Source organism: Palaemon carinicauda, unplaced genomic scaffold, assembly GCF_036898095.1.
Source record: "Palaemon carinicauda isolate YSFRI2023 unplaced genomic scaffold, ASM3689809v2 scaffold129, whole genome shotgun sequence".
NCBI classification, from domain to species: Eukaryota; Metazoa; Arthropoda; class Malacostraca; order Decapoda; family Palaemonidae; genus Palaemon; species Palaemon carinicauda.
In genome coordinates this window covers 185,164-203,452 of record NW_027168804.1, presented here as the reverse complement: position 1 = coordinate 203,452, position 18,289 = coordinate 185,164, and the positions used below count along the sequence as shown (strand labels likewise).

Sequence of the window (18,289 nt, the reverse complement as noted above, 5' to 3'; positions counted from 1 at the left end):
AAAAAAGGCCAAGAAACAGTCGGCCTTCATCAAGATGAGGCTGTCGATTTCTGCAAAGAAGGCTCTTGCGAAGATTGATGACTGGATGAAGGAATGAAGGCAAACAGTTATGACTTCCTTCTCGTTTCCACCAGCTCGTCTTGCTTCAAAGGCTGGCATGTGGTATGAGACTGGGGAACCTCTGGGTCTGGGAGTTCCTGCCTCCTCCAAGGGTGACTTCTCTGGCATAGTGGACTCGGCTAGAAGGCATGCTCTCAACTCGGCCAAGGTTATGTGGTCGATGTCGGAGCTGGATCACCTCGTCAAAGGCATTTTTAGAGCCTTTGAGGTTTTTAGTTTTTTAGACTGGTCGCTAGGGACTCTGGCCAGGAAGACTGACCAGATGGAAGGAACTCAGGACCTAACCAGTATTATGTCCTGTATGGACAAGGCCCTCAGAGATGGGGCTAATGAGTTGGCTTCGCTGTTTTCAGCAGGAATTCTGCAGAAGAGGGCCCTGCTTTGCTCTTTTACTTCAAGATCTGTAACCGTTGCGCAGAAGTCTGTGCTTCTTTATGCCCCCCTGTCGCAACATCTTTTTCCTGAGGCCCTTGTGAGAGACATTATGCTTTCTCTGGCCCAAAAAGCCACCCAAGACCTGTTATCACGTTCGGCTCGTAAGCCCTTGGCAGCCGCTCCTTCTACTTCAAAGCGGGAGGAAAAGAAATTCCAGCAGCCCTTTCGAGGCAGGACCACTTCAAGACCAGATTTTAGAGGAAGAAGGTAAGAGTCAGGAGCAAGATCGAACAGAGGTTCGTTCAAAGCTCGCTCCATAAAATGAAGTACATCTCCTCCAGACAGTAGGTGCAAGACTCTCAGGTTTTTGGCAGTCTTGGAAGAGAAGAGGGGAGGACACCTGGTCCCTCTCAGTCATCAAGGAAGGATACAGGACCCTCTTTCTGAAGAAGCCTCCTCTCACAGATACTCCGCTGGTCTTAGTAGCCCAGTACACACATCCGGGGAAACAGAAGGCCCTCCTAGATCTAGTCGACCAAATGCTGGACAAGGGAGCGATAAAACCGGTTCGGGATCTATCCTCCCCATGCTTTTACAATCGCCTGTTTCTAGTGCCCAAGAACTCGGGTGGATGGAGACCCGTTCTGGATGTCAGCTCTCTGAACGTCTTCGTGGAGAAGACGAAGTTCTCCATGGAGACGACTCAGTCTGTGCTGGCATCAGTACGTCCAGGGGACTGGATGGTGTCTCTCGATTTGCAGGACGCGTATTTTCACGTCCCCATCCATCCGACTTCAAGGAAGTACCTGAGATTTGTAATGCAGGGCAAGTGCTTCCAATTCAGAGTGCTTTGCTTCGGTCTCAGCATGGCTCCTTAAGTCTTCACCAGGATAATGGCGAATGTGTCAGGTTGGTTGCATCAAGAGGGGATAAGGATATCCTTCTATCTGGACGATTAGCTGATTCGTTCACGATCGAAGGAGAAATGTCTGGAGGATTTACGAAAGACTTTTATGATGGCTCAAGATCTAGGCCTGGTCATCAACAGGGAGAAGTCTCAGTTCAAGCCGAATCAGACTATTCTCTATTTGGGGATAGTTCTGAATTCAGTTCTTTTTTGGGCTTCGAAAAGGTCCGAAGTTTCCTGGACAAGAAGAGGTGCTCAGCGAAGGTCTGGATGAGTTTGCTGGGAACTGTCTCCTCCCTCGAGCAGTTTGTCTCATTGGGGAGACTCCATCTAAGGCCTCTACAGCACTTTCTTTCGAAAACGTGGAACAGAAAGACGCAGGAAGACTCCTTTTCCTTCCCCATTCCAGCAGAAGTCAAGGATCTTCTGAAGTGGTGGCTGGATCCAGCCTTGTTGGGGGAAGGGATCTCCTTGTACAAGAAATACCCAGACCTAGTGTTGTTTTCAGATGCGTCAGAGTCAAGTTGGGGGGCAACACTAGGAAGCAAGGAGGTCTCAGGCTCTTGGGAAGGAAGTCAGTTGGAATGGCACATCAACAACAAGGAGCTGATGGCCATTTTTCTAGGGCTAAAGGCCTTCAAAGACTCGGTGTCTGGGAAGATTTTGGAGGTCAACTCAGACAACAACACAGCTCTTGCATACATCAGGAAGCAAGGGGGGACTCACTCTCTGTCTCTGTTCGAAACAGCAAGGGAGCTCCTCCTTTGGGCGAAGGAGAACAAGGTAGATCTGCTGACGAGGTTTGTACAGGGACAGAGGAATGTGAGGGCGGACATGCTCAGCAGGAAAGGGCAGGTTCTTCCCACAGAATGGACCCTCAACCAACAGGTCTGTCAGAGTCTCTGAACTTGAGCAAGAGGATCCCAACTATTGCTCCCTGGTTCCGGACAAGGAGGCGATAGCAGTGGATGCCTTTTTGATGGATTGGATGGGGATGGACACATGCCTTTCCCCCGTTCAAGATCATCAATCTGGTCATCAGGAAATTCGCCCTCCTCGACTTGGGACGAATGATCCTGGTAGCTCCATTCTGGCCAACGAGAGAAGGGTTTACGGAAGTGGTGGACATGTTGATGGACTTTCCAAGAAGCCTTCCTGCAAGTCCAAAGCTGCTCAGACAACCCCACTTCGAGAGGTATCATCAAAACCCCCTCGTTCTCAAACTGCCTTCACACTATCGAGAAGCTTGTCAGAGCGAGAGGATTTTCGGCGCAAGCTGCGAAAGCTATCGCCAGAGCGAGGAGGGTCCTTCACAGAGAGTCTACCAGTCCAAGTGGGAGACTTTTAGAGCTTGGTGTAGGAAGCACAAGGTTTCCTCATCCACTGCCTCTGTGAGCCAGATTGCGGATTTTTTGTTGTACCTCAGGCAGGACGCTAAGCTGGCAGTGTCCACAATCAAAGGGTACAAAACCATGCTCGCTACAGTCTGTCGGCATAGAGGCTTGGACTTGTCTCACGATAAGGACTTGCATGACCTCGTAAAGTCTTTTGAGATAACCAAACAGGTCCAGTTAAAGCCCCCTTCTTGGAACCTTGATGTGGTTCTTAAATGTCTGTGCACCAAGAGATTTGAGCCCATCTCACAAGCTTCTCTTAGGGAGGTTACGAAGAAAACCCTCTTCCTTTTGGCCTTAGCTACAGCTAAAAGGGTCAGTGAGGTCCATGCGATTGAAAAGCAGGTAGGCTTCAATCTGAATGGGGCAGTTTGTGCCTTAAGACTAGATTTCCTCGCCAAGAATGAGAACCCTTCAAAGTCCTGGCCAAGGACCTTTGAGGTTCCTAACCTGACTAACCTAGTGGGTCAAGAGCAAGAGAGGCTCCTCTGTCCAGTCCGAGCCCTCAAAGCCTACTTGTCTCTCACTAAAAATGTGAGAGGCTCTTCTAGCTCCTTGTGGTGTTCGGTGAAAGATCCTCAGAAGCCCCTTTCTAAGAACGCTTTGTCTTTTTTCCTGAGGGAAGTTATAAGAGAAGCGCATCTCTTGTGTGAGGAAGAACACTTCGGCCTTTTAAAAGTGCAGGCTCACGAAGTGAGAGCTATTGCGACCTTGCTTGCTTATCGCAAGAACATATTGGTCAGACAAATTATGGATGCAACGTTCTGGAGGAGCAACTCTGTGTTCGCCTCTCATTACATCAGAGAGGTGAGAGTGGATTATGAGAAATGCTATACCTTGGGCCCATACGTAGCTACGGCTTCTGCATTAGGCAAAGGAGCCACTACGTCCCCTCAACCTTAGTTTTTGTATGCCTGTGTGTGGGTTGGTGTTTTTAATGGTTGTCTGAGGACGTCGACTTGTGTACAGTCACCTCAGTCTAGTTAGATAATTGATATCTACTTTGCAAGGTTAGGTGGTTGGTTTTTGTAAGGTTGCAGTTTTTAATATATGGGTAATAGGTAGTCCTGAAGACTAGTCAGATTATTGGTCTCACCCCGTTGACAGACTCGATTGAGTGTTTTCAGCATTGCAGGTCACATCCTGGCTGACACTCCTAAGGGAAAGCGACTCAAGAGGCAGGAACCTTTGAAGTCAGCTACCTTAGCAGGTAAGGAATCAAGGTGTTTTTTATCCTAAAACTTATTTGGTTGTTTCCCCAACGATGTTTACTGTCTATCACCCTCCTCCAAGTGTGTGAATCAGCTATATATATATAACTGCCAGGTAAGTTCTATTCATAAAAATGGAGTTTTTATGATAAAACAAAGTTTTATGAATACTTACCGGCAGTTATATATATATTCTAAGGCCCACCCACCTCCCCTCAGGAGACAGGTCGAGCATAGATGAACCGAAGAACAGAAAACGGGAATGATTCCTATTACCTTAACCACCTAGCCGCTCAACCACCACAAGGCGGTTGCCGCGATTTTTGAAAAATTCTGCCGAAAGTCAGAGACTTAAGCTATATATATATAACTGCCAGGTAAGTATTCATAGACCTTTGTTTTATCATAAAAACTCCATTTTTATTGTATTACCCTCAGGCATTAGTCATGAGTTTTCATGGATGGACAGGGAGTGGTAAAAATTATGTCGCCAAATTCATTATAAACAGCCTCTACAAGCTTGGTCAAAGAAGCCAGTATGTTCATTCTTTTATGAGCACCACCCATTTTCCACACATACAGGAAGCAGATATATACAAGGTGAGAATTTCCAGTTCTGAATGTTAGGTGTAATTAAAAAAGTTGCCAATTACAATGCTACTTTAGGAAAGTCTTGTAAAAATATGTGATGTTGAATGGAGGTCCTAAATAGTTGGGACCTTAGTAATCATTTCAGAACAAGATACTGTACTGTTATTGCATTAACCAGTATCTTGAATTTTATTCTATAGAAATATTTAGTAAATTATTGCTTTATGTTGTTTTTAGATTGGTTTTGATGTGTTCATATATTGTTAACTTTTTGATATTTCATTCATGAGTAAACAAGAAAATTCAGGGACAATTATAATATTCTCATTATTTTCTAAGCTAATCTATTAAAACCAAGCTTCTAGATACTTAAGATTAGAACATATTGTTGAATGTAATTAAAGTGAATGATTAATAGATCCAGTATTGCACTTACAAATGACCTATACTTTACATTTTTAAATATAAAACTTACCCGCTGGTTATATAATGGCTAAAGTCTCTTGACGCCGGCAGAAAATTCAAAATCTCGCTGCTTATCGCAGATATGCCAGGTGTACACTAGCGCCCTCGCGGTACAACAAGTAGAACTATACCCAACTTCTTCAGATTTTCTCCTGCCGCCATAGCTGGCTGTTCATTGGAAATTCTCTCTTGCTTTATTACTCTGTTTTGGATGTTATTTGGTGATGTACTAACGTTTTTTGAGTTTGAGCTTGCGCTTTTTTTGTTTTATTTGATCTGTGATCACGTATTTATAACTTAAAAGGTAGAATTAAAAGGTTTCTCAACCTATTTTAAACCTCACGAAAGCATTAGGGCGGGATGTAAACATCTCGTCCATTGATGACGTCACAACCTCTTCCGTAGGCTAATAGTCTGTCTTGCTTTTTACAAAGAATGATAAGTGAATACTTTCTTTTGAAGTATTAAGTTATAATTTAAATTAAAGGATTATTATTTTGAGAAAATTTTATCCTTTTAATAGTTTTTTCTTTAGATAATCTTCGATCTATTTGCAAAGATTAACTAGCGTTCAGTTCATTTTTGTTACGCAGTTGTCAGTATCGTTACAATATTACAATTTTGTAGCGATTTTTATGAATAGTACACTCTTCTTACTTCTCAATTTTTTAAGTTGTACTATATAAAAGGAAAGATTAACTAGCATTCAGTTCATTTTTGCTACGCAGTTGTCAGTATTGTTACAATATTACAATATTTTGTAGCGATTTTTATGAATAGTACATTCTTCTTACTTCTCAAATTTTTAAGTTGTATTATTATATAAAAGGAACATTTTATTTTGAAATTAATTGGTCCTTTTAGTATTTTTCCTTAGTCAGAGATTAAAGGAAGTTACAGTTCAGTTAATGTTTATACGATGCAGTATTCTTTATATCGATGTAGCGCACGATTCTATGTATCGTTGTTGGCTTGGCGATTTTTGGAATACTAAAGTTGTTCGTATATGAATTGTAGATGTTCCAATGGGTACGAGTGATGATTCGTCTTTTATTGGAACCCCTTAATTTAAGGGTTTATTTTAATTTTTAAATATATCTATTAAGGTAATATTTAATATTTATTTTGTTGCATTTATATGGGATTCAGTGACTTTGCATTCCCATTCAAACCATTGACAGAATTGTAAGTCTCTCTCTACGGAGTTCATTTCGTTTGAGAGAGCGTATACTTTGGTTCTCAAATAATAGTGAAGCTATTTTTTTTTTTTTTACATCAACAAGCAGGGAGGTACCTTTTCCCAACAGCTATCCCATCTTGCAGTAGATACTGAGGTGGACCAAAGTCCACTCGATTCCACTATCGGCTCGCTTCATTCCGGGCAAAAGGAATGTGCTCGCCGACAGTCTGAGCAGAGCATCGCAGATAGTGAGTACCGTGTGGTCTTTGGATCCTCTAGTAGCCAACAAAGTCCTGACTTTGTGGGGTTCCCCAACGGTGGACCTGTTCGCGACAGCCTTGAACTTCAAGCTTCCGCTGTACTGATCCCCAGTCCTGGACCCCAAGGCACTCTGGCAAGATGCCTTCCAACAACGGTGGGACAACATCGACGTTTACGCCTTCCCACCGTTCTGTCTGATGAGGAGGGTGCTTAACAAGACCAGAATATCGGTCAACCTGTCAATGACCTTTTTAGCTCCGCTAAGGCATCATGCAGAGTGGTTCCCGGACCTTCTGCAGCTCCTGACGGAACTCCCGAGAGAGCGTCCTCCACGACACGAGCTACTCAAGCAACCACACTGCAACATCTTACGCAAAGCCATAGCATCGCTTCGGCTTCACACCTGGAGACTATCCAGCATCTCCTCACAGAGAGAGGCTTTTCGCAGCAAGTTGCAGAAAGGATGTCTGGACACCTGCGAAAATCATCCGCAGGGGTCTATCAGGCGAAGTGGAAAGTCTTCTGTGGTTGGTGTCGTGGAAGGGGTATCTCTCCTCTCGATGCCATTATTCCAGCAATAGCGGAGTTTCTTGTGTATTTGTGGGAAGAAATGCACCTTTCAGTCTCGGCAGTGAAAGGCTATTGCTCAGCCTTGAGTCTGGCCTTCAGGCTGAAAAGAATGGACATTTCCTCTTCGCTGAAACTTTCTCTACTCATACGAATCTATGAGCTTACCTGCCCTCAGTCAGAAGTGAGAACTCCTCCACGGAACGTGGTTCGAGTCCTTAGGTCTCTTAAGAGACCTCCGTTCGAACCATTACGCCAGGCTTCTGATCGCCAACTGATTTGGAAGACGGTATTCCTGCTCGCATTGGCCTCGGCCAAGGGAGTCAGTGAACTTCATGGTCTCTCATACGACGTCGCTCATTCAAGGGGATGGGGGGAGGTAACGTTCATGTTCATCCCTGAGTTTGTAGCTAAGACTCAAAATCCTGGGGTTCCAGACCCTCGGTTCGACTCCTTCTGGATTCCGAGTCTCTATTCTGTAACAGATGACCCAGACCATCTCCTACTCTGCCCAGTAAGGAGTCTGAGGCTCTATCTTAAAAGAACAGCTGCAGTTCGTCCCCGAGTGCAGGCATTGTTTGTGAGCACAGGAAGTACAAAGAGGAGGGTCACTAAGAACACCATCTCAGCATGGATTCGCAAGGTCATACACCTTTCCCTGAATCCAGAACCTCCTTCGTCACGTCACCCTAGGGCACATGATGTTAGGGGCATCGCTACTTCCCACGCATTCAAGAGAAACTACTCAATGACGCAGGTTTTACAAGCTGGGGTCTGGAAGCGTCAAATGACCTTCACAGCCCACTACCTGCAGGACGTGACCCACAGGAGGCTCGATACGTTCTCTATCGGCCCTGTGGTGGCTGCTCAACAGCTGGTCTAAACCTCAGGCTCCTTAATGGACAAGTAGCAGAAGGTTGAGGGCATTGTTACCCAGTTTTAGTCTGCATGAATGAAAAAGTATGTCTGGCCCTTGCTCTTTTCTTCATCCTTCCCTCTCTTGGGGAAAGCAGCATCCTGGGTTCTCTGCACAGCTGACCTCAAACCAGGTAAACCATGCTTCCTTGTGTTCCTAGTATTAATATAATACGGTCGCGTCCCCCATACCCTGACGAGGTGGTATTGGGAACACCCTATCCTAGAATTCCATCCAAAGGATTCCAGGTCAACTTCCTAGTACGAGTCACACTTCATTCCTTCACACACAAGCTTACGTAGGCCGCATGTTCCTTGCAGAGTAAGGGATTTGCGAGGTGCAGGGACTCTTTATTTCGAGTACTACACACTCAGATTCTGAGTCCCCGGGCAAAGCCAAAGCCAGTAAGGCTGGGACTTACCGCCCTACCTAAGGGTTAAGTCACCCTATTTAAATAGCGTGGTTTGTATTTCGGTTACGGAACAAATGACAAATTCGTAGATAATTTGTATTTTCCCTAACCATACAAACCTTAGCTATTTAATCAAACTTGCCCGCCAGCCCTGTCCCCCCTGATGTCCTACCTCTAAGCAAAGTGAATCAGTTCACCGGTGTGTGAGGGGGGAGGGGTAGCTAGCTACCCCTCCCCTACCCCCTCGCTAACTAGCAAGGGGGTAGTTAACCCTCGTTGAAAATCTAATTGCTCATCATTTCAGCTATGCCGAAAGTAATACCCTATTTAAATAGCTAAGGTTTGTATGGTTAGGAAAAATATAAATTATCTACGAATTTGTCATACTTGGTAGTCACCAATCAATACGTCCAAGACCTTTCAGGAGTCGTATGTTTTTTCTAATAACTTATCCGGTAGTAACTGATGTTCACCGGAAGTTTTTCTTTTCGAAAGAAGGTGACGTGTCAGCACCAAAATCGTGTAAGACACATAGTTTCTTGTACTTTCTTCTGAGGTCTAGCGACTACTGTTGACGGTATCTCACAGCATTGGATACGTTCAGTTCGCGCACAAGGCGCGCTTGAAATGTCATAGGGACTCTCCCAGGTCGCTCACGGGACTGCGGTTGATGTTCTCTCCCGGCCTTCGCTCACGCTTGAGTTGGCGCACACGCTACCCCGTGAGGGTAGGTTTGGTCTGAGCTAAAAGAGGTCAATTTCATCTGTGTTTAGCGTTTACAATTCTCGGGGTGGAAAAAATTTTCTCCTAAAAGAGTCTAGGACTACCATAGACTAAAGAAATGGTTTTCCTATTAGTGTCAGAAAGCTTAGTTCTCCTATGCTCAGCAACGCTTCCTCGCAGAGATAAGGGATTTTGACGAAGGAAAAATCTATTTCTGGGGAGAGACCTGTGACGGCCGGTGAAAAGGGTCCTTCTTTACACTTTTCTGATATAAACCTTCCAAATATACCAGAGAAAGATAAAAGCATGGAATGCAGAGGTTACTACCCTCGCGCGAGCACCTTGTGGGTGTCGTGTATAAAGCAGGGGCGCGTGAAAACCACTATTCACAGGCTGTCTTCCATTTAGATAATTCCTTCATCAAAGGGAAGGGCCGTAACAAAGGCCCCAGATACCGCACCTGAGCCACTCCACCGACGCCCGACGCGAGCGCCATCTGAACAACATCCTTCTATATTGAACATGATGGCTTGGAAAGGAAAGGGTGGGATCATACAAAATAACAGGGAAAGGTTTCACCGGGCGCCACAGGTCTCTCCCCAGAAATAGATTTTTCCTTCGTCAAAATCCCTTTTCTGGGTCGACCTGTGACGGCCGGTGAAAATGTACCAGAGAATGCCTTCCAAGCCCAATAATAAATAGTAACCTAATGAGGAGAGAGATAAACACCATGTAAGGAAAATAATATATTATATTAAGGTAAGTAAGCATAAATTACAAGCTAGCCAAAGGACATAGTGAACGTAAGGCTAAATAAACATGATAACAAGGAAGCATCCGAGTATCAGAGCACAATATGCAACAAAACTGACATGGCTAAGAATAACCCAACACTAAAGTTACGGTAAACACAATAACAGTTAATAACCATAGGAACTTAGGGCTAACGAACCACCAAAGAGAGCGGCGACGTGGTGCGAGTGGCAGGTAGGAGGGAGAAGAGGAGAGATGGATGAAAGGAAGAACAAGAGATTAATGGGGAGAGATGAGGCTCTCAGCTGCAACCGTTGGGTATTTAAGGGCCTGTAAGTTCTTTAGATAGTGGCGTTTGAAAACCATAGGAGATTTCCAACCCGTGTACTTTTTAAGGTCATCAAAATCCATATTTTGGAAATAATTGATGGAGGTAGCTACTGACCGGATATCATGAGCATGGGGAAATGATTCCGGATTAGCTTGTTTAATGAAGTATAGGATTTGTTGCCTAATGCCTTGAATGGAAATAGTACCTTCTTGTTCTCTGATAAACAAGGAGCCAGACGAGCGGGTGGCAGTTCTAGCTAAAAAGGCCCTGAGAGTAGTGACTGGACACAGAGAAGTATCTTGGAGAAGAGGAATAATCTTCCAAGGGGACCACCTATTTTGTGGGTCCTCATTTTTAGCTAGGAAAGCTCTGTCTGGAGAAAGAAGTACTTCACCTGAAGGGAGGAAATCTATGTTTTCTGAGTTTCGTGAGAGAGCTGCTAATTCTGAGATTCTAGCACCCGAGGCCAAAGCCGTTAGAAATAAAGTCTTCCTAAGAAGAGTAATATAGGAGCAGGATTCATTGTCCGTGTCGGACGCAAGTTTGAGGACATCGTTCAGAGACCAAGAGACCTTTTGTGGACGAACCGAAGGTCGAAGCCTAGCACATGCTTTTGGAATAGATGAGAAATAGGAATCTGCTAGGTTAATGTTAAACCCAACAAGGAAGACCTTCTTCAAAGCTGACTTGATGGTGGTTTTAGTGCTAGCTGCTAGGCCTTTGTCAAGTATGAACCTAAAGAAGGAGATGGCTAAATTAGGAGTCATAAAAGTATGGTCTGAATTCTTTAAGAAATCTGCGAGTTTCTTAACGGCCGAATCATATTGACGAATTGTAGAGTCCCTTTTGTCTGATTCTATAAAGAGGACATTTTCCGGGTCGATGTTCGCATCTCTACGAGCTGCAAACTTCATGAAGTCCACAAAGTTAGGGTTTTGGCTATCCTTGAGGAATCTGACACAGTCCGAGTTTGGACTACTTGGGTCAGCTTGGGGAATGGGATCCGGAAGGGACGGAGTTTCAACTCGAGGAGGAGAGGAAACCAACTGCTTTTTGGCCAGTGAGGTGCTACTAAGGCCACTGCCCCTTAGAAGGAGCGTAGTTTGTGTAAAACTTTCATTAGAAGATTCACTGGAGGGAATAGGTAAATCTTCTTCCAATGGTTCCAATCCAGGGTTAATGCGTCCATGGCATAAGCCTGAGGGTCCAGGTTTGGGGTCACATAACAGGGAAGTTTGTGATTCAGTTGAGTCACGAATAGATCTACCTGGAGGCCCAGAACCAGCCTGAGTATCCACCGGAAGGAATTTATGTCTAGGGACCATTCCGATTCCAGTGGTTTCGTCCTGGATAGTCAGTCCGCTATCACATTCTGGACTCCTGCTAGGTGAGTTGCTGACAGGAACCAGTTCTTGTCTGCTGCCAAGGCGAAGATAGTGACCAGGACCTGATTCAGGTTGGGTGACTTGGATCCTCCTCTGTTGATGCAGTGTACTACAGCTGTACTGTCTAAGACTATTCTGATGTGGGACGACCTCGGAGGAGAGATTCTCTTCAGGGTCAAGAACACTGCCATGGCTTCGAGAACATTGATATGGAACTGTTTCATGGCGGGTGACCAAGAGCCCTGAAACATCTGATGTTGGGAGTAACCCCCCCAGCCACTCAGAGACGCGTCTGTATGAACTGTCACTTGTGGAGGGGGGAATTGCAGAGGAACCGATTTGGAGAGGTTCCTCAGTTCGGACCATGGGCGTAGTCTCATTTTTAAGACAGAGGGGATCTTTGAGATCTTGTCTCTTAAAGGGACTGTAGCTCTCTTTTTCCAAACTCGATTGATGTTTTTGAGTTTGGCTTTTAATAGGAGATCTGTTACTGAAGCAAATTGGAGAAGGCCGAGGATTCTTTCTAAGGCTCTTCTGGACACATGTTTGTGTTTGAGAAAATTCCTGATCTTGGAAGCTATCTCCCTTACCTTTTTGGGAGGAAGGGAGAGCCTGTGCTTTGAAAGGTCCCACTGAATTCCTAACCATTCGAAGTGGCTTGATGGTTGTAGGCGGGACTTTAGGAGATTGACTTGGAATCCCAGGTTGGCGAGAAATCGAATTACTTTCGTCGTAGCTCTGTTGCATCCCTGGGTCGACCGAGCCCAAATGAGCCAATTGTCCAGATAGGCAATGATCTGTATCCCTTGGTTCCTAAGTTGTTCGAGCACTGTCTCTCCCAGTTTCGTGAATATCCTGGGGGCAATGCTGAGACCGAAGGGCATGACTTTGAACGCAAAGGCTTTCTTGCCTAGGCGGAAGCCTAGGTAAGGAGAGAAGTTTCGAGCTACTGGCACATGATAATAGGCGTCGGTAAGATCGATAGAGGTGGTGACGGCCCCACGGGGAAGTAAGGTCCGTACCTGAGAGATAGTCAACATACGGAACTTGTCGCAGAGAATGTAAGAGTTTAGTTTTGACAAGTCCAGAACCACTCTCAATACCGACGAGTCTTTCTTTGGAACTGTAAACAGGCGGCCTTGGAATTTCAGTGATCGAACCCGTTTGATAGCTTTCTCCTTGAGTAACTCTGTGGTGTACTCTTTCAGGATGGGAGTGGGTCTCTGGAAGAAGGTCACTGGTGGAGGTGGAGATCCCTGTGACCATTTCCAACCCAAGCCTTTGGATATTATGCTGTGAGTCCATGGACTGAAGGTCCAATGGTCTCGAAAGTGATAAAGTCTCCCCCCTACCGGGAACACATCATTACGAGGGAGTGAATCTAGGTCCCTTCCCTCCCCGAGCACTCCTTGCTCTAGGTCCGCCTCGATGGCGGAACTGTCCTCTACCTCTGTAGCTTCCTCTCTGGTGTCCACGAAAGGAACCGGAGGGTTCGTAGCTAGGGTTGTATGCAGGAGAGGACATCCAAGTGGGGTTGGGTTGTGTACCTGGGGGAGCAGTGAGGTAGACCACCTGTTGAGGGGGACCCGGTTGCTGAGAAGTCGAAGCAGAGGAAGACTGTGTTGACGTGTGGGGGACTGACGATTGGTGGTAGTGACCCCGGTTCGTCTTGTAAGGGGTAAATCTCTGCTTTTTCTTGAAGAAAGTTTGTTTGTGGGATTCGATCTTCCTTTTGGTCGTGAGGCCCCACCTTACTTGCAAATTTTGGTTTGCCCTCGCAGCGTCCTGAAGAACTTTATTAACTTCATCCTGAGGGAATAGGTTCTTACCCCAGCAGGAGGACGCTATCAGCCTGTTCGGTTCATGTCTGATAGAAGCCTCAGACAGAACGTATTTCCTGCAGCTAACCCGAGCCGACCAGAAGTCGTGGAGGTCAACTTGGTAGGACAGAAGTAGGTTCTTTGTGAAAACCCTGAACAAAGTTTCAGTCGGGTAAACAGAGGCTAGGGACTCTACGGAGGTGATGGAGTGGAGGGACCTAGCTAACCTATTACGTGCCTCGAACTCGGTCTTGAGAAGATTCTCTAGTAATCTGGGAAGCTTCTCAGAAAAAAGAGTAGAGGCGCAGTCTGGGTCTAGCTTCCCTACCGTGAAGGTAGAAGAAGCGTCATCCCAGGTGGCAGAGGTACTCTGAATGAGCATTGAGGTGGGGTCCGTCTCTTTGAGAGCCGGCATGGCAGAGCTTTCCTTGACGGCCTGTATTGTCAGATCTGTCACTTTATCTATAAGTGGCAAGGTAATGGACGATGCTGTTGTAAAAATAGTATAGGCACCTTTGTGTGGGGTGAGCTTGGAGTTGGTACACCCCCATTCTGATAGAGTCCTGGCCCAGACAGCTTGGGCCTGTTCTTTTGGAAATATCACCGCTTCCTTCGGTATCTTGTCCATTCTAACCAAGGCATGCTCCTTCAAACGTACGAAGCCGTTGAATGGGAATTCTAGCCCCGGGGGGTAGAATTCTAGGTCCTCTAGAGGGCGGGTGCCTATGCTATCTAGAGTTAGGGTACCATCTGAGTAAGGAGCATGCAAGGCAAACCTCCAAGGGTTGTTTTTATCGAAGGGGGTTAACTTCGACGCGTCTGGGGCTGAAGGCGGAGGAATCTGAGTTCCGGAGCAGATCAGATTCGCCACCATATCTTTTAGCTCTGTCATAGCCCCAGAATGTTGCTGAATTTGCTCCTTGACTATATCCCTGATCAGGTCGACAGGGAAGGAGGGTTCCTGAGAGCCACCCGCCGACGAAGCCTTGGACTTGGCGGACTACGACTTCTTAGAAGTCACGGTTTTATGGGAAGCAATAGGAACATCAGGAGCAGTCGAGGGTCCAGGGACCGGTGATGTAGACAATGGCAAAGCTGATGACTTAAAGGTACGTAGTGGCTTCACCTCGGGTCATACGGGGACGGAGGGATCCCGAGGAGAAGCCGTAGGCTTACCAAAGCCGAGAAAGGAAGAGGTAGAGGAAGGAGTTGGAGACAAAAAAGTTTCCACCAACTCGACACCACCTACCTGCTCGTCCATGGGCTCGATGTCTAAACCCAGAGCTGACACGTCCTCCGATAAAAGAGATTCGTCTTCCGTGGGGATGGTCGCTCTGACCGCTTCAATTAAAGGGGCAGCCGCCTCCGGAGTGACTGCTGCAGTGGTAGAGCCTGGGAAGAGTCGGGAGGCCATGTCTCCGTCGAGGAGATAGGGTGCGCCAGACGGAGCATTCCTGCCGAAGCCCGACACCCAAGGACGAAGAGTAGCTCTTGCCGACCGAAGAGATTCATCATCGGCCAGAAAGAGGTGAGGGGATTAGTGATGAAGGAGAAGGATCGTTCTCCGAAATAAGCGATGTATACATAATTAAGGAACAAATTAAATCATCGCCAAAGGATAAAAGGAACAAAACGAAAACCAACTTACGTCATCGTTCAGGAGTAAGGAGGACAACTTGTAACAGAGCGTGCACGATTCCGGGAACCAAACCATGTATGGGGCTTGTCCCGGCTCCCGAATAAAGGAGATAGCGCAGTGTGCATGCGACCGGCAGAGGTCATGTCCAACGGGATCGTTGAAAGAGGCGGGGCAGCCCTTGGCAGCGCAGCGGACCTTCTGTAAAAGAAAGGAGACATAAGTCTGGATGTTCCTTGAGACTCTGGTAAGGGATTAAGATCTACTAACAGTCTAGATAGCATTAAATATGTGTGCATAGGATGGTTCAATGAATGGGAGCCGGAGCTCCATATTAAAATATTTTAAATATAAAATTTTCCTGCACCGGAGTGTGCCGGAACAATTTAAAATGGGTCCATATCGCTATAAATATTATTAAAATAAGAATGAAATAAATTATTGTAAGCTGCGGAACCTCCAATAGGGTCGAGGATTCAGTGATAGGTCCGTAACCAAATAAATTATAAAATACAAGCAGTAGCTAAAAGCTAAGGCTAACATCATTGCTAAGCGTATTGGTGATCTCCGGTGAAGCCGGAGGTCCGGTGAAAGGTCCGGAATAAATAAGTTGTGATTAATAATTAATATTTTGTGTGGATATAGCCGTGGCCGGAGTCTGGGTGCAAGGGACCACCGGGGGGATGAGGCCCTGCCAGAGGGTTGCACTCCAAATGATATATAACTATAGGTTCCAATCTCAATGAGTATCCCTCATGGCGGAGTAGAACTCAAGGCGGAGTGGATGAATGTTCAGATCCTATCTCAAGCCGTAGCGGGGAGAGGACGGAACTACGAGGGGAACAGGTGGCGTCATAAAGCTGGCCCAAAACAATGACTCACACACAAAGAGGACCTATTAATAACGCTAGCTATATTAACATTAACCACATAATAAAATAATTCGTAAAATATCATATACCCGTAGAGGGAGAGGGGGGAGGGAGAACCCGTGATCGTATAAAACGGAAAACGGGAAATCCACCTCTCCTACTCGAGTCTAAGAAAGAAAACGAGAGAAAGGGTAACACGTGACTGTAGCGACAGAAAACGAGAACTCCATGCTCTCGCTCTCTTGGTTACACTATAAAGAACCTAATTAAGCACACTATAATATAATATAAGTATAACAATAAAATTGTAACGTCAAATACAAGACTACGAACAAAGAATAACGTCTGCGTAACAAAATTTAAAAGGAGATAGTCCACTGACGAACGCCTCTCAGGGCGGGTACTAAACTATATTAAAGCCAGAACGCTATTCTTGTTCGCCCAGACTGGACTTGCTAGCAAAAAGTACCATAGGAAAAATAATAATAATAATAATAATGGTTCAAAAAGGCGTAAGGCCAGTGACTTAACCAAGAACCTAACTGACAGTGTACCAAATGGGCAAGACTAACATGAAATTCCCAGCGAGGCAAATCAAAACAACAATGGCTGCCGACACCGCAGAAGGCCAAGCCGGTCGAAATAAAAAACAACATAATACTGGGAAGAGTACAACTGCCCGGTACTGCAAAAGCTGTCAAAACAAACTATGGTACTTAACATTGGTATTGGTGAAGTTGGAGCTTCGGCCATGATGAAATTAATCCACGAAACGTGAAAACACCGAGAACACAAAAATCTAAGACCAAGCTAGCAAGTCCAAAACAGAAGGATGTTGTTCAGATGGCGCTCGCGTCGGGCATCGGTGGAGTGGCTCAGGTGCGGTATCTGGGGCCTTTGTTACGGCCCTTCCCTTCGATGAAGGAATTATCTAAATGGAAGACAGCCTGTGAATACTGTAGTGGTTTTCACGCGCCCCTGCTTTATACACGACACCCACAAGGTGCTCGCGCGAGGGTAGTAACCTCTGCATTCCATGCTTTTATCTTTCTCTGGTATATTTGGAAGGTTTATATCAGAAAAGTGTAAAGAAGGACCCTTTTCACCGGCCGTCACAGGTCGACCCAGAAATGCTCGTGTTACGGGAAGCGTTAGAGCGGATGCTTTATAGCAGTCTGGGCTCTCTCTTACGGCAGACGTCACGCAGACACAGAAGCAAGGTCTCTCCCTCACCCAGTCACAGACGCAGACGCCAGTCTGGTCGTATGTTGGACGCTGACAGTCAAAGTTGATCCTTTCAACAAGTTGTCCCATCTTCGCGGTCTGCGGGACACGCGACTATCACTCATGCGGACGCATGCTACACGCGGACAACTCTCGGCAAACAGTTCAATCTGAAATCCTAAGCAACCTAGATGCATGTGTCAGCCTGGACATATACTGGATAAGGTCAGTCGGGGTTTTTTTCCCACATCATGATAGACTAACAGTTGCGTCTTTGCGCCACTGACCGGACGCTATGCTGTCGCCTCCTTGCAGCACGCTGTAGATTTACAACAAGCGGGACGCACACAGAGCGCTGTATCCACACGACAAGGTGAACGCATACATCACGCTGACACCTTACGGCAGTGCAAGCACATGTGACATTATGATCGCATGTTAGACGCATACAGTCAAGTCTTTTTCTCACAGCAGTATAAACAGACTATTGTTTCTCCTTCGCATCTCTCTGGTCTCGCAGCTAACGCTCCCTCGCGTCAAGCTTTGGCTCTAAGTATGTTGAACACTCGCTGGTTACACACGATCAGGTCTTAACCTCACAGCATGAGGTTCACGTTGTTGATGCTTCTTTTCAACAAGCCTAGCTTTAATATTGGTTTCTTGCGACCGATCTGGACGCGTTTCGGGAGACGGTTCTAGATCCTGACTCTTTCTCACGACATGTTGAGCGTATGCAGCATGCTGGGACCATGCTGGGTGCATGCTGGAAACATGTCATTAGTCCTTTTCCCCGTGTCAGGATCACGAACGCTTTATTTTAAGCCATCAAGCTTTAGGTCTAGCTGCCTCCAGTATTTCGGAAAACCCCTATGATCTAGAAGGTTGTTCGAAGGAGGCAGCTGAGGCTATCGCTTGTACAAAGGACCTTTGCCTCAAGGTTTTGCAGCCCAAATAGGAGATTTTATGAAGTGATGTAGAGCTAAAGCGGCCTCTTCATTTAGTAGCTCTAAGACAGGTGGCCTATTTCTTCTTAGACCTTAGAAGAAAACATATTTTTTCCTCCTCTACCATCAAGGGTTACGAGAGTATGCGGACAGCTATCTTTGGACGTAAAAGATTGGATCTATCAGATAAAAACCTTGTAGA

General features: G+C 45.9%; 1 protein-coding gene across 1 annotated transcript in view; it reads left to right on the top strand.

Moving 5' to 3' along the window:
• LOC137635470 (torsin-1A-like) overlaps nucleotides 1–18,289 on the top strand; it is a 148,326-nt gene that overhangs the window by 18,372 nt on the left and 111,665 nt on the right. The window contains exon 3 of the mRNA XM_068367933.1: nucleotides 4,446–4,607. Within this exon, the coding sequence (XP_068224034.1) occupies nucleotides 4,455–4,607 (153 nt within the window). The 5' untranslated portion in view covers nucleotides 4,446–4,454. The remainder of the gene's footprint in view (nucleotides 1–4,445; nucleotides 4,608–18,289) is intronic.